The sequence below is a fragment of the Rhinatrema bivittatum genome, chromosome 1, assembly GCF_901001135.1.
Source record: "Rhinatrema bivittatum chromosome 1, aRhiBiv1.1, whole genome shotgun sequence".
Taxonomy (NCBI): domain Eukaryota; kingdom Metazoa; phylum Chordata; class Amphibia; order Gymnophiona; family Rhinatrematidae; genus Rhinatrema; species Rhinatrema bivittatum.
This window is the reverse complement of record NC_042615.1, coordinates 414837429-414854678: the sequence shown is the minus strand read 5'-3', so window position 1 is coordinate 414854678 and position 17250 is coordinate 414837429. Positions and strand designations below refer to the sequence as shown.

General features: G+C 44.6%; 1 protein-coding gene across 1 annotated transcript in view; it reads left to right on the top strand.

Annotated features, from left to right (window-relative positions):
- Positions 1-17250, top strand: part of DGKQ (diacylglycerol kinase theta) — a 513416-nt gene that overhangs the window by 342522 nt on the left and 153644 nt on the right. The window contains exon 17 of the mRNA XM_029602759.1: positions 13517-13665. Within this exon, the coding sequence (XP_029458619.1) occupies positions 13517-13665 (149 nt within the window). The remainder of the gene's footprint in view (positions 1-13516; positions 13666-17250) is intronic.

The following is a 17250-nucleotide window of genomic DNA, read 5'->3' as shown; positions in this document are numbered from 1 at the left end:
CTGTATAAGTAAATAACTTTTAAATAAAAATTTCACTTGAAAGACTTTCATCAAGAGCATTGTCTTCATTACTTCCCCATGGAGTCCATTAAAGTGAACATGCAGTGTATGGAGGATTTATTTAAATTATATTAGTACAGACTATAGAAGGCTTTGAAAACATTTAATTCCATTGTCTTCATTTAACTTTCACCAAAGTGAAATACTAATATTAATTTGTTTTCACTAAAGTACATTTTATCTATCTTTCTACGTGGCATCAATAGATTTCAGTATTTAAACACATCACTCCTAAGGTCTGGCATGTTTAATTCTGCATTGCAATATTAAATTCTGCATTGCAATATTAAATTGCAATATTAAATTAAAACTTTATATTCTGCCATTTTTCAATCTCCCTGTTACAATGATACAGATGCCCTTCAATGCTTCATGAGTTATATGTACATCTATTCAGGGTTCTATCCTGTGTTATCTTGTTATACATTCTCCTGTTGTATTTACTTTCGTTAATTTTAAATTGTAATCTTCATACATCGTTCTATGTAACATGTTGTTTCTATATGTAAACCGGAGTGAAGGCAACTCTGCTATACCTCGGTATATAAAAAATGCTAAATAAATAAATAAATAAATAAATAAATAAATGATAATTGTGTTTAGTAGTAATAGTTTGGATTTCTATAGTACCATTCATCCAAGTCAAATCCAAGTGCACTTTGTAATGAGTGCTGACAAGCAAACAATATTCACACAGCAAATTTAAAAATCATAGAACATAGGGTAGTTATATCTATTGCTAGTCGGCACTGTAAAAAAATAATATCAAGCAAATTCAGGTGGATAACTTGTCATCACATTTATGATATTTGGTCTGCACAGAAGTTTTTTAAATGGGTTACTAGTTAACTAAGGGCCTCATTTTCTAAACGGATTGCATGCGATACCAAAATGAGGGCGAAATCGGCCCCGGAAGAGGAGGAGTCGGGGCGTCACCGGGGCCGACTCCACGAAGACACCGCGGACGACGAAAAGGTAAGGCCCTTTTCACGTCCAAGTTCACACCCAATAGCTACACCTCCTATGGTGGCGCTATTGGATGCGAAACCGGCAGCGATTGCACCGCGACGGTGCGATCGCTGTTGGCTAGCGCAGGCCCGCCCCCCATTTCGGCCCCCCGCCCCTCATTCCCTAAAGTATCGCAGGCCTGCGATACTTTAGAAAATGAGGCCCCAAGAGTTTTATTTACTAAGGTGTACTAACTATGAATTTAGCACTCAACATACATTAAAAATGTGTTAATATGTGTTATTTATTAATTTATTTATTGATTAATTCTTTATCATTTTTCAAATTACAAAAACTAGATTTTGCAAATCAGAAATACATGGAATATTATTCAAATATTAATTTTTCTTTAGACAAATGACCTCAATCAGTCAAAAACAATTTCCATTTAACCAAAAAATCAATAAAATAATAAAATATGACCCAGTATTTCCACTAGTAATTTAAAGAGAAAAGGCATTGACACGACTACAGTTACAATATTCCATTTAAATATCTATGGGAGAAGAAGTGGTGGGATTTTTTGATGCCAGAAAAGGTTTTAATTGTTTCAAAGTAAAAAATATATAAACTTCCTCCCCCCTCCTCAACACATATTTGCAAGGAAACTTTAATTTGAAGGTATACCCCAAAGAAATTGTTTGTTGGAGTAGTGCTCGAAAACCTCTACGCCTAAGTTGTATAGTTGAGGAGAGGTCTGGGAAAATTTAACATTCTCATTCATGAAGGAGATTGGAAATTTTCTAAAATAATTTTTCATTATACTTTGCACATCAAACATTGAAATTAATGAAACCAATAAAGTATTTTTTATCCGATTCTGTTTGATGTTGCTTTAGGGAGAAAATAGCATTTATTAATTGCTGGTGAGTTTCCATCTTCAAAACCGTGAACCTTTTGAAGAAACCTTTTCAAGGTGACATACGGAATCTTTCCTAGAATTCTAGGAAAATTCAGAACTATGTTTAAAGGTCTGGAGGCATTTTCCAATGATTCTACCCTTCTAGCGAGAACCTTCCTGTCTTTCACCATTGCAGCTTTAAAATTTAAATTTTCTTTCTCCTTCACTTCGAGAGCCAATACTTTAGTGGACATTGACTCAATTTTAGTTTGCAGTACATTTGAAGTTTGAGTGTTTTGAAATGTATTTATTTATTTATTTTTTGTTTTTATATACCGATGTTCCTGTATAATATACATATCACACCGGTTTACAAGGAAGAAACTGTCGCCTCGGGGGCGGTTTACATAGAAACAAATTAACAATTAACAAAAATATGAAGGCGCATAGAGGAACTTAGAGGAGCTTACAGAGAACAATCATGAATAAGTTAAATTTCAATAACGAACTCTTCAGTAACTTATGTACAGAAGGGGCTGGGGGTCAAGGATTATGCTGAAATTGTCCTTCTTCCTGCTCTTAGCACTCCAGGAATGCTTGTGAGAAAAACAATGACTTTAGTTTCTTTTTGAATGAACTGTGGCAAGGTTCAAGGCGAAGGTCTGGAGGTCTGGAGGTAGCGAATTCCAGAGTATAGGGCCCGCTGTGGATAGTGCGCGTTTCCTCAGGGAGGTTTTTGCCGGCTGGGTGATTAGCATGTTCTTGTACGCACTTCTAGTCGGTTTCTTGAAGATGTGTAGCTGGAGTTGAAAAGTTAAGTTGAGAGGGGAGATGTTATGTATGGCCTTGTGTATCATCATCATGGTTTTAAACTGAATCCTGTATTTAATCGGTAGCCAATGGAGGTGCTGGAGGATGGGGGTGATATGATCCCTTTTTTTGGTGTTTGTGAGAATTCTGGCTGTGGCGTTCAGGACCATCTGAAGTGGTTTGGTGGTGCAAGCGGGAAGGCCCAGAAGGAGAAAATTGCAGTAGTCCAGTTTCGGGAGTATGATGGATTGTAGGACCAGGCGGAAGTCTCTGTAGAGTAGTAGTGGCTTTAGTTTCTTTAATACTTGTAATTTAAAGAAACATTCTTTTGTGGTGTTATTTACGAACTTGTTGAGGCTGAGTCTGTTGTCTAGAAATACACCCAGGTCTCTTACTTGTGGTGAAGTGAGGTTCATGGAGGTATCAGGACATTGGCTAGCTGTAGGAGAGGTGGTTGGGACATAATTTTCAGGAGCTATAAGGAGTATTTCGGTTCTGTTAGTGTTTAAATCCAGGTTGAGGCTGGCGAGTAGTTTGTTGATTGTTGAGAGGCAATTATTTCAATATGACATGGTTTTGTGTAGAGATTCCGCTATAGGGATGAGAATTTGTATGTCATCCGCGTATGAAATGCCAAACACTCAAATTTTCTATTTAAATTATTATTCGTGGCACTCTCTGTTCCCGCCACTAAATCTCGTAGGGCAGCCATAGTGACGACTTCAGGGCGATCTGGAATCTCTAGAGGTTTAAACTCTGGGGGGATCTCCTGGGATATTTGCAGGTCATTTCCAACAGAACTTACCCCCAGAGCCACTTCTTCCAGTCCAGTTCTTGCTGTCCCCGCGCTGTTCAAATCATCCGGGGCGACCACCATAAAGGGTAACGCTTGCACAGCTGTGGTCAGCGCTGGTTGCTCTGCTCTCAACCCAGAAACAGTCCCATCGTTCGGTGCTCCGTGTTGCAACAGCCCTGTTCTCTGCATCGGGGCTTGTCTCTGGTCAGGACTCAACAAAGTCTCCCCCAGTGCCTTTGCAGCTCTCTCCGCATCCAGCACAATGGGCTCCTCAACTTGTGGGGATGTAGCTGGCATACTGAGGAAGTGGATTATCTCTTGCTGCATTATTAGAGAAGATGGAGGAATAGAGGGATATACCCTGATCTTCCCCTTTCTTTTCGGCGGCATTCAAATCACAGGAAACAAGTATATCCAAGAACCCAGCAGAGCACCAACTCGCTCCTACTGCCTGCGTGTCGCCATCTTGGGATGTGTTATTTATAATTGGAAAAATTCATGGCAGATCGTGGAAAATATTAATGAGCTGCATCACATGTAAATGCATTCAAAGTAGCTCATTAATATTAAGAAGGTGTAAAATGTAGTATAATAAACCTCACACTTTGTGTTAACTATATCTCATGAGGTGGAGTTAACCTTCCAGGAGCTCAGTGGCAGATTAACATACTTTCTGATGCTCCCGGCCTGTGACCTATAATATGGCAGGTTGCCTGAATCTTTGGAGGAATAGATATTTAAGAACATAAGAAATTGCCATGCTAGGTCAGACCAACGGTCCATCAAGCCCAGCATCCTGTTTCAAAAAGAGGCCAAACCAGGCCACAAGAACCTGGCAATTACCCAAACACTAAGAAGATCCCATAATACTGATGCAATTAATAGCCTAAGGGCCAGATTTTAGTAGGTATGTGTGGGCGTAGATTTGTGTGCGCAACCTGGCACGCACAAATCTATGCCCGATTTTATAAAATGCGCGCGCAGCCACGTCCATGCTATAAAATCCGGGGTCGGTGCACACAAGGGGGTGCACACTTGTGCAACTTGTGCGCGCCGAGCTCTAGGGGAGCCCCGATGGCTTTCCCCGTTCCATCAGAGGCCTCTCGGAAATCGGAGCAGCCTGGGAGGGAACTTTCCTTCCGCCCCCCCCCCCCCCCCCCCCACCTTCCTCTCCCTTCCCCTACCTAACCCGCTCCCCAGCCCTACCTAAATCACCCCCCCCCCCCCCCAAGATTATTTCATAAGTTGTGCCTGCCTCTGGGCAGGCGTAGGTTGCGGCGCGCGATCCCCCAGCACAGCTGCTGTGCCGGAGGTCTCGGTCCCGCCCTCGCCCACTCCTGCCCCTTTTTTCAAGCCCCGGGACATACGCGCGTCCCGGGGCTTGCTCGTGTTGCTGAGCCTATGCAAAATAGGCTCTGTGTGCGCAGGAGAAGGTTTTAAAGGGTTACGCGCATAACCGTTTTAAAATCCGCCCCTAAGTAAAATTGATTAATAGCAGTTAATGGACTTCTCCTCCAAGAACTTATCCAAACCTTTTTTGAACCAAGCTACACTAACTGCACTAACCACATCCTCTGGCAACAAATTCCAGAGCTTAATTGTTTGTTGAGTGAACAATAATTTTCTCCGATTAGTTTTAAATGTGCTACTTGCTAACTTCATGGAATGCCCCCTAGTCCTTCTATTATTTGAAAGTGTAAATAACCAATTCACATCTACTCGTTCAAGACCTCTCATGATCTTAAAGACCTCTATCATATCCCCACTCAGCCGTATCTTCTCCAAGCTGAACAGCCCTAACCTCTTCAGCCTTTCCTCATAGGGGAGCTGTTCCATCCCCTTTATCATTTTGGTTGCCCTTCTCTGTAACTTCTCCATCGCAACTACATCTTTTTTGAGATGCGGCGACCAGAACTGTACACAGTATTCAAGGTGCGGTCTCACCATGGAACGATACAGAAGCATTATCACATTTTCCATTTTATTAACCATTCCCTTCCTAATAATTCCTAACATTCTGTTTGCTTTTTTGACTGCTGCAGCACACTGAGCTGACGATTTTAAAGTATTATCCACTATGATGCCTAGATTTTTTTTCTGGGTGGTAGCTCCTAATATGGAACCTAACATTGTGTAACTTCAGCAAGGGTTATTTTTCCCTATATGCAACACCTTGCACTTGTCCACATTAAATTTCATCTGCCATTTGGATGCCCAATCTTCCAGTCTTGCAAGGTCTTCCTGTAATGTATCACAGTCCGCTTGTGATTTAACTACTCTGAATAATTTTGTATCATCCGCAAATTTGATAACCTTACTTGTCATATTCCTTTCCAGATCATTTATATATATATATATTGAAAAGCAGGGGTCCAAGTACAGATCCCTGAGGCACTCCACTGTTTACCCTTTTCCACTGAGAAAATTGACCATTTAATCCTACTCTCTGTTTCCTGTCTTTTAACCAGTTTGTAATCCAAGAAAGGGCATCGCCTCCTATCCCATGACTTTTTAGTTTTCTTAAAAGCCTCTCATGAGGGACTTTGTCAAACGCCTTCTGAAAATCCAAATACACCACATCTACCGGTTCACCTTTATCCACATGTTTATTAACCCCTTCAAAAAAATGAAGCAGATTTATTAGGCAAGACTATCCTTGGGTAAATTCATGTTGGCTGTGTTCTATTAAACCATGTCTTTCTATATGCTCTACGATTTTGATCTTGAGAATAGTTTCCACTATTTTTCCTGGCACTGAAGTCAGTCTCACTGGTCTATAGTTACCCAGATCGCCCCTGGAGCCCTTTTTAAATATTGGAGTTACATTGGCCACCCTCCAGTCTTCAGGTACAATGGATGATTTTAATGATAGGTTACAAATTTTAACTAATAGGTCAGAAATTTCATTTTTTAGTTCCTTCAGTACACTAGGATGCATACCATCTGGTCCAGGTGATTTGCTACTCTTTAGTTTGTCAATCTGGCCTACTACATCTTCCAGGTTCACAGTGATTTGGTTCAGTTCGTCTGATTCATCACCCCTGAAAACCATCTCCAGAATTGGTATCTCCCCAACATCCTCATTAGTAAACACGGAAGCAAAGAATTAATTTAGTCTTTCTGCAATGGCCTTATCTTTCCTAAGAGCCCCTTTAACCTCCTCAGTCATCTAATGCAGGGGTCCCCAACCACCGGTCCGCGGACTGGGACCGGGCCGTGGGAGTTTTTTGCCGGTCTGCGGCGCCGCCAAGCACCGGCAGGTGTGTCGCGCGCTCCCGGTCTCTCCCGCTGCCGTTGCCGCCGGGCTGTCAGCACGTTCAAGCCCAGTGGGAACAGCAGCGGTGCTAGAAGAAGCTGTGGCACCTGCGGCTGGGCCTTTTCTTCTTCCCGCGCCTGCCCCCCCCGTGACCCGGAACAGGACGTGATACGCGGTGCGCGGGAAGGACAAAGAGCCGTGCCGCCTGATAAAGTAGCAGCGGCGGCTGCAGCATCGGTCCCAAGCAATTGAAGCAGCCGGTAATCGAGAAAGGAGTCAGCAGCATGAGCCTCCCGCGGCCAATGGGATTCTTCTTTCTTGGCCTGCGGGGGCTGCTGCAGCTCCCATTTGTGCTCCGGGGGAGGGGAGAGGAAGTGAGAGAAAGAGAGAAAAGCAGCCAACCAGCCTGTGTGTGATTGACTGGTCAGAGAGCTGATGTGTGTGTGTATGTGAGAGACAGTGAAAGTGATTGCTCAGGGAGATGACTGATGTGTATGTGAGAGTGTGAGACATTAGTCAGGGAGGTGACTGATGTGTGTGTTTGTGTGTGTGTGTGTGTGTGAGAGAGAGAAAAAGCATGGAAGTGAGAAGTCTGGGTATGTGGGAAAGCATGGGCGTAAGAAGCCTGGTGTTGTGGGGGTGAAAGAAAGCATGGGAGTGAGAAACCTGGGTGAGTGTGCATGCATGAGAGAGAGAAACTGCTTGGTAAGGTGACGGTGTGTGTGAGAGAGAAAAAGACTGGTGTGTGTGAATGTGAGAGAATGTGATTCAGGGAATGAGAAGCCTGTGCATGTGGAGAGAACAAGCATGGGAGTGAGAGACTGGTGAGTGAGTGTGTGTGTGAGAGAGAGACAGAGAAAGAGATTATGAGAGTGAGAAGCCCATATATGTAAATAGAACACGGGAGTGGGAAGCCTGTGTGTGTGTGTATGGCATGAGAGAAACTGTTCAGGAAGGTGACTGGTATGTGTGTGCCAAAGACTGGGAGATGATTGGTGTGTGAGAGACAGAAACTGGTCATGGGGGCATGACTGGTATGGTGTGTGTGTGAAAGACATGGGCACTAAGGAAGAGGACCATAAGTATAGAGCTTAGCCTCTACTGCTGCTTCTGGTGAGTGCCACCGCCTGCAGGGAAGGGGAGTAGGAGAGCTGCTGGAGGGGGTAAGTAAAGGTGGCTTTTTAAGTTTATTTTTCTTGACTGCCATTTTAATTGTGTGATGTCTGCTTTTTTGAAATATTTTATTGGTGTTTGGAGAATGTTTAATAGTTTTTATGAGTTTTTAATTGTTGGATGTCATTTTGTTCATAGCTGTTTTGAAACATTTATTCTGCTTATTAGTATAGTTTTACAATTATTTCTGTGTGGGGATCTATAGCTGCTTGCTAGTTCTGTTTTCCTAATAAGAGGTGTATTGGTTTTTAGGACCTGATTTAATATTTGTAGTGTTGCCTTTTCATAGATAGGGTTGCTCCTGTTTGAGTGTATTCCATAATACAGGTGTAACTGTGTGCGGATTAGTTTATGTGCATTACTACAGATCCTGGGAGTATGTTAGGTTGGTTCTGTGTCTGTTACCGAGATGAGATATTTTGCTAGCATGTAAGCGTTTGTATCGGTCTTATTTGTTGTGTTTTCTCAGAGGACATGCATTGGTGGTAAACTGCTGTCTTTTCATAAGTAGGGCTATTGAGCCTGGAAGTAGAAGGAGTTTGAGTTGCTGTTACTGAGATGTCACCAGAACCAGAATATCTTTTTTGTAGGGTGAGTTGTATGGGGACTGTCATAATTCTGCTTTACATCCATTATTGTGGGTCAGGGGGGTTCCCGTGGATACAAACTGTACTTTTACATCTAGCCCCGTGACGATCATGGGTCAGTGTGCCATGCATGTGAGAACGTATGGTGAGTTGAGTCACATTCACATTATAAATGTCATAATTAAATGATAAGTGTGCACTAAAATCCAACCCCCTCCATAACCCCGCCCTGCCGGGCCATGGAAAAATGGTCTTGCTTGAAGCCGGTCCCTGGTGCAAAAAAGGTTGGGGACCACTGATCTAATGGTCCAACCGACTGCCTCACAGGTTTCTTGCTTCGGATGTATTTTAAAAAGTTTTTATTATGAATTTTTGCATCTATGGCCAACTTCATTTCAAATTCTCTCTTCGCCTGTCTTATCAATGTTTTACACTTAACTTGACAATGCTTATGTTTTATCCATATGTTTTATTGTATATAGTTTTATTTATTTATTTATTTATTATTTTATTTATTGTATATAGTTTTATTTATTTTATGTTTTATTGTATACAAGCCGTAAAGCCCGTTAAAACGGGCTACATCCCTCTGTCTCTCACCTCCCCCTCATTCTCTCTCCCCTCACTCTTCACCACCCCCCTCCCCCACCCACTCCTCTCCACCCTCCCTCTCCTCTCACTCAGTCCCCCCTCTCCCTCACTCCCTCCCACTCAGTCCCCCCTCTCCCTCCCTCCCACTCACTCAGTCCCCCTCTCCCTCCCTTCACCCACCTCCATTTCCTCCCGGCGCCGTAAGCGCGACTTCCCGCAACCCTCACCCGGCTCCATTAACTCCTCCCGCTCCTGCCGGCAGATCTCGGGGGGGGGGCGCGGGAGTGACACCCCCCCCCCCCGAGATCTGCCGGCAGATCTCGGTGGGGGGGACGCGGGAGTGACACCCCCCCCCCGAGATCTGCCGGCAGATCTGGGGAGGAGAAGCAGCGGCACCGCGCGCGCGGCGCCGCTGCTTCTCCTCCCGCTCCTGCGGCCCCACCGCCATTTTTTTTTTCTGATCGACATCCTTGCCCGCACATGCGCAGTAGAGCTGTGCTCTACTGCGCATTTGCGGGCCGTCGGTCACAGGCCATTTATAAGGTAGATAGTTTATCTTCGTTCACCCCCTCTTTTTTTCCTCCTCCCAGTTAAGGCATCCTTGTTATAATGTAACTTTTATGCTCCTCTAAAGTGTCACTTGTTAATTGGTTGATTATTGTTCTGCTTAGTTCAATGTAAACCGAGTTGATTTGATTTGTATCAAGAAAGTCAGTATATAAAAGCCTTAAATAAATAAAATAAATAAATCCTATTTTCTTCAGATGGATCCTTCTTCCAATTTTTGAAGGATATTTTTTTGGCTAGTATAGCCTCTTTTACCTCACCTTTTAGCCATGATGGTAATCATTTTGCCTTCCTTCCACCTTTCTTAGGGGTAGATTTAAAAAAAACTGCGCCTGCGGGTACTTTTGTTCGCGTGACCGGCGCAAACAAAAGTATGGCGGATTTTAGTAGATATGCGCGCCTACGCGCGTATCTTTTAAAATCCGGAGTCGGCGCGAGCAAGGCTGCGCAAAATCGGCAGCCTGCGCCCGAGCCGCGCAGCCTGCCTCGGAGGGAACTTTCCTTCCACCCCCCGCACCTTCCCCTCCCTTCCCCTATATAATCCACCCCCCCAGCCCTATCTAAACCCCCCTACCTTTGTTGGAAAGGTTACGCCTTGCGTGCGCTGGGCCGGCCGCCAGCATGCAATTCCCTGGCCCAGGAGCAGTTTCGGAGGCCTCGGAAACGCCCCGGGCCGGAACCACACCTGCGGCCCCGCCCCCAGATGACACGCCGCCGCGACCCGCCCCCCCAGGAAAGCCCCGGGACTTACGTGCGTCACGGGGCTTGCGCGCGCCGCCGAGCCTATTCAACATAGGCTCGGCGCACGCAGGGGGAGCTTGGGGCAGGTTTTCGGGGGGTACGCGTGTATCTTATGCCCGTACCCCTTTGAAAATCTGCCCCTTAATGTGTGGAATACATATGGACTGCACTTCTAGGATTGTATTTTTAAACAATGTCCATGCCTGTTGAACACTTTTAACCTTTACAGCTGCACCTTTCAGTTTTTTTCTAACTATTTTCCTCATTTTATCAAAGTTTCCCTTTTGAAAGTTTAGTGTTAGAGCTGTAGATTTATTTATTGTCCCCCTTCCAGTTATTAGTTTAAATTTGATCATGTTATGATCACTGTTGCCAAGTGGCCCCACTGCCGTTACTTCTCTCACCAAATCCTGCGTTCCACTAAGAATTAAATCTAAAATAGCTCCCTCTCTTGTTGGTTCCTGAACCAATTGCTCCATGAAGCAGTCATTTGTTACATCCAAGAACTTTGTCTCTAGCAAGTCTTGATGTTACATTTACCCAGTCAATATTGGGGTGATTGAAATCTACACAAAGAAAAGGAGTCGGTGGATAACCACAACAATAATCTAGTAACAACAATTGAAATCTCCCATTATTACTGCACTGCCAAATTGGTTAGCTTCCCTAATTTCTCTTAGCATTTCATCATCTGTCTGACCATTTTGTCCAGGTGGACAGTAGTATACTCCTATCACTATACTCTTACCCAACACACATGGGATGTCTACCCATATAGATTCTACTGAGCATTTAGTCTCTTGTATGATCTTTATCCTGTTGGACTCTATACCCTCCCGGACATAAAGTACCACACCCCCACCAAGTTGAAAAATACTGCTGTCAGGATGAAGCTGACTGGTCCCCTGCCACCACTGAATGATTGTAGGGTGAATTGATGTTTTCTAATCAGAGCCACGGTCTCCTGTACCTTGTCACCCAAACAATTGTCCTCTGTACAAAGTACATCCACCAGACAGTTGTGCACATCTTCACAAAGGCCACCAGCTCGCAACAACATGAGCCTTCAAGCTCCTATGGAAGTGACCGAAGTCCTATTTGCAGTGTCAAAGCTTCATATGCAAAGTGGATCTGATGCTTCTCATATTCCTCTACATCTTCCACTGCTCGATAGAAGTCTGCCTGCCCTGGATCAAATGATTCCATCAAAAGCTTCAGCTTTTATACATATTCATGCAAATACTGTGCTATGTACAGGTGATGAGCCTTGATACAGGCGCTAAGCATGGATACTTGGAAGAACCTCTTTCCAAAAGCATGGATACTTGGAAGAACCTCTTTCCACATAACTTGGTGGGGGTGTGGTACTTTATGTCCGGGAGGGTATAGAGTCCAACAGGATAAAGATCATACAAGAGACTAAATGCTCAGTAGAATCTATATGGGTAGACATCCCATGTGTGTTGGGTAAGAGTATAGTGATAGGAGTATACTACTGTCCACCTGGACAAAATGGTCAGACAGATGATGAAATGCTAAGAGAAATTAGGGAAGCTAACCAATTTGGCAGTGCAGTAATAATGGGAGATTTCAATTGTTGTTACTAGATTATTGTTGTGGTTATCCACCGACTCCTTTTCTTTGTGTAGATTTCAATCACCCCAATATTGACTGGGTAAATGTAACATCAAGACTTGCTAGAGACAAAGTTCTTGGATGTAACAAATGACTGCTTCATGGAGCAATTGGTTCAGGAACCAACAAGAGAGGGAGCTATTTTAGATTTAATTCTTAGTGGAACGCAGGATTTGGTGAGAGAAGTAACGGCAGTGGGGCCACTTGGCAACAGTGATCATAACATGATCAAATTTAAACTAATAACTGGAAGGGGGACAATAAATAAATCTACAGCTCTAACACTAAACTTTCAAAAGGGAAACTTTGATAAAATGAGGAAAATAGTTAGAAAAAAACTGAAAGGTGCAGCTGTAAAGGTTAAAAGTGTTCAACAGGCATGGACATTGTTTAAAAATACAATCCTAGAAGTGCAGTCCATATGTATTCCACACATTAAGGGGCAGATTTTCAAAGGGGTACGGGCATAAGATACACGCGTACCCCCCGAAAACCTGCCCCAAGCTCCCCCTGCGTGCGCCGAGCCTATGTTGAATAGGCTCGGCGGCACAACTGTCTGGTGGAAATATGTTTGAGGGATCATGAGTGTATTGCACACTTCAACACTGGCTTAGCAACCACAGAATGGTGCGGTAACTGGATTACTACAAATCCTGGGGAGGCCTGCACCTTATACTTTAGGTCAAGCTTTCAGTCCACCAAAAGACATGATTTCAGTGTCTGCCACATCCTCATTTGCAGGTCTTTATGCACTGGAACAGAGACAAAGTCGGTTGGAGGTTGAAGAAATTGAAGAAGCCAAAAGATATCTGTTCTTGGGTCTTGCACATTCCCAACACTGAAACAATCTTTTTGCCAGTTTACCTAAAAAACAAACCAAAACATGAATAGTGGAGATCTTTTGGAGGAGAGGTATACTGAGGCAAATCTGATAGTGGCTTTGAGGGAATCCCAATGGAATCTTCCTCCTTCCTTGACCCCTGGGATACACTGAGCCCCTAGGTTTACTAATAGTTTCTCATGTTCATGTAAATTCCTAGAATAATGTGACTGATAGTTCATTTTGCAATATTCTGATATAGAGAGCGTAACTCTTGGAAAATATTCACAATTGTATAGTTGGGTAATTTTCAAAAGGGTTTACATACTTTAAAACTAGATTTTACATACATAAGTGCATGTTAAGCAAATGGACTTTTGAAAATTGCTACAATATAAGCTACTTTTACACAAATTCTTTTGAAAATTACCCCCTCAGTCTATTAAAAGATTTTGCTTGCAACTTCCTTGTTGACCTTAATTTTTACACATTTAAATTTGATGCATAACTGATGTTTTCCAAGGGATGGTAAATACAGAATTGCCATGTGTTTTCTGTATTAGGAATACAAGAGAACCTGATATAATTTCATCAAAAAATACTGATTATTTTTTTGCCTTTTTCTTTGAAGATTTCATACATTTTGTCAAGTTCCCTATTTCCGAGTTTTGGTGTGTGGTGGTGATGGCACAGTTGGTTGGGTTCTTGGTGCACTGGAAGAGATAAGGCATAAGCTGGCCTGTTCTGAACCATCCGTGGCAATTTTACCTTTAGGAACAGGTGAGATCACTTAAGGTTGGAAATTGATTTTCTTGATATTTGAGGACTTTTAAAGGCAAACTAGAATGCAGTTATTTCATTTGGGTCTTTCACCAAGTTGTGTAATGACATCAAACAGAAACATCTAAAGATGCTTGTATTTTGTCTGTTAAGTTGTGTTTTATTTAATGGTATTTTATTTTGTATATTTATTTTGTAAATCACTCAGGGCTTGTGCATGAGCGATTTAAGAAATTTTAATAAATACAAATACAAATTAAAGGGTCATTATCACGGAAAATATGATTTATTGACATTTTTTAAAGTATAGTGTGGTAGCAAAGATATGCAATTAAAAATGTAGCTAATAAAGGTACGCTTGCGATTAATTTTCTTTTTCGCACGTTCTTTTTACTATTAACGAGACTGAAGGGGGGACCCCTGCTGGATGCAGGGTTGGTGGCATGCTCAGTGGTGCCAGTCAAAGTTCTAGAAACTTTGACAAAAGTGTTCCGTGATTGGGCTCCATCCTGATGATGTCACCCATATGTGAGGACTAACATCCTGCTGTTCTGTGAGAACACCTGTTACAAGTAAGCAACTCTGCTTTCCACTCTATTTTCACCGGCCACCGGAAGTACCTCCGCTTTGTGGTGGGGAAGGCCCATTATCAGTACAGGGTGCTGCCCTTCGGGCTGGCTTCAGCCTTTCGCATTTTCACCAAATGCCTAGTGGTCATGGCCGCCTATCTCAGGTGTCCATCGGTGCATGTCTTCCCGTTCGTAGATGATTGGTTGGTCAAGAGCGATTCCTGCACAGGGGCCTTGAGTGCTCTGGCCCTGACAGTGCAGACACTACAGACTTTAGGGTTTGTTATCAACTACCCCAAGTCTCATCTCTGTCTGTTTCCTCAGCTGGACTTCATAGGAACCAGACTGGATTTGGTGCAGGCGAAGACATTTTGCCCAGGGATTGGGCTCTAGCCTTTGCCTCGCTGGCCATCTTTGTCTGAAACAGCCAGCAGGTATCCGCTTGCCTTCTGCTCCGTTTGCTAGGCCACATGGCAGCTTCCATCCATGTGGCCCCTCTCACCGGCCTGTGCATGTGGAGGGCTCAGTGGACCTTGTGGTCCCAATGGCAACAGGCCTCCCAAGATCTCAAGACTCATATCGCAGTCACTGATCCTCTGCGAGTGTCTCTTTCCTAGTGGGAAGATCTCCAACTTGGAAAGGGGAATTCCCTTCCAAGCTGCTCCACCTCAGGTGATCATCACCACCAATGCCTCCTCTCAGGGCTGGGGAGCCCATGTGAACGGTATCCACATGCAGGGTCTCTGGACCACCTCCGAAGCCCGCTGTCAAATAAACTTCCTGGAGCTTCAGATGATCCGTTATGCCTTGTGGGCATTCAGAGACCAGTTGTCGTACAAGGAAATCCTGATTCAGATGGACAACCAAGTTGCAATGTGGTATATCAACAAACAGGGCAGCATGGGCTTGTTTCTGCTCTGTCTGGAGGTGGTGCAAATGTGGATCTGGGTCCTATCACAGGGGATGTCCCTCGAGCCATGTACTTGCTGGGACATCTGAATGTGCTGGCGGACCGCTTAAAACCGCTCCTTCCAGCCTCACGAGTGGTCCCTCAACCCGGAGATAGCGGCTGAGCTGTTTCGCCAGTGGAGTACACCGGACATGGACCTTTTCACCTCCTCCCTCAACCACAAAATAAACAGAGCAAGTTCTGTTCCCTTCTTCTGGGTGGGGCATCCGGCCTGCGATGCCTTCTCCCTCCACTGGGGGAGAGGCCTATTATATGCATATCCTCCACTACCTCTCCTCTTGAAGACATTCTGAAGCTTCAACAGGACAGAGGGACCATGGTATTTGTGGCGTCCTTTTGGCCCCGACAGGTCTGGTTCCTGCTTCTGTGCGAACCCCTGTCCAGTTGGGGATGTCGCCCAAACTCATCTCCCAGAATCAGGGCACCCTATGGCACCCGAACCTCCAGGCATTGGCTCTGACGACTTGATGTTGAGTGTGTAGTCCTTCAGCCCTTGGCTCTCTTGTACTGTGTCTCCCAGGTACCGGTGGCATCTCAGAAGCCTTCCACCAGGAAGTCCTTCAGCTTGAAGTGGATTTCCATCTGGTGTGTGGGACATGAATTAGATCCTCTCATGTCCCCTTCCTCGGCTGTTAGACTACCTGTGGCACCTCTCCGAATCTGGGCTTCAAACCAGCTCGGTCAGGGTCCACCTTAGCACTGTCAGTGCATGCCATCGGGGTGTAACTGACACACCCATTCCAGTGCAATCTTTAGTAGGCCGCTTTATGCGGGGTCTTCTCCAGCTGAAGCCCCCTTTTCGGCCTCCTGTAGCGTCCTGGGATCTCAACATTGTCCTGGCACAGCTCATGCGCCTTCCCTTTGAGCTGCCACAGTCCTGCGATCTGAAGTTCCTCACCTGGAAGGTCATATTCCTGGGGGCCATTACTTCGGCTCGTAGAGTCGGTGAACTTCAGGCTCTGGTTACGAACTCACCATACACGAGTTTGTTCTACAATCGTGTAGTCTTGCGTACGCATCCGAAGTTTCTGCCCAAGGTGGTGACTGATTTCCACCTCGGTCCATTGTTTTACCCACCTTCTTTCCATGATCTCATTCCTACTTGGGGGAATGAGCTCGTCATATCCTGGACTGCAAAAGAGCCTTGGCTTTCTATTTAGATCGCACAGCTGGCAACAGGCAGGTCCACCCAGCTCTTTGTATCCTTTGATTCCAACAGACTGGTAGTGGCGGTGAGTAAACAGACCTTGTCGAATTAGCTGGTGGATTGCATTGCCTTTTTGCTATGAGCAGGCAGGCCTCCTGCTAGCTGGCAGAGTAAAGGCTCACTCAGTGTGGGCTATAGCGACGTCGGTGGCTCATTTGCATGCAGTCCCCATCGTCGAAATTTGCCGAGCCGCAACCTGAAGTTCCCTTCACGAGTTTGCGGCTCATTACTGCTTGGACAAGGACGGGAGTCAGGACAGTGCCTTTGGTCTGTCCGTCCTGAGCAATCTGTTCCAGACCTAAACCCAACTCTTCCTGCGTGCTTCTGTGGGAACAAGACAGTTCTCTGCCGACCTGCAGCATCACAATTATTGTTGTGCCTTTTCGCACCTTGTTCAATCGCTGTTAGTCTCTTCTGTTAACAGGGACAGTCTGGAGTTTGATTCTCACCCACATGTGAGGACTACCATCCTGCTTGTCCTAGGAGAAAGTGCAGTTGCTTACCTGTAACGGTTGTTCTTCTAGGACAGCAGAATGTTAGTCCTCTGGAATCCCACCCACCTTCCTACGGAGTTGGGTTCTCCTTCCGGTTTGTTGTTTTATTTTATCACTTGTATTTTTGTATGTTACAAGACTGAAGGAGGGACCTCGCGTGGATAGCGGCATGCTGGGCATGCTCAGTGTGCTATTCAAAGCTTCTAGAAACTTTGACAAATGTTTCCCATGCCAGGCTCCATTGGATGATGTTACCCACATGTGAGGATTAACATCTTGCTGTACTAGGAAAACACCTGTTACAGGTAAGCAACTGCGCTTTACTTGGACTGAGATGCTCTCAAA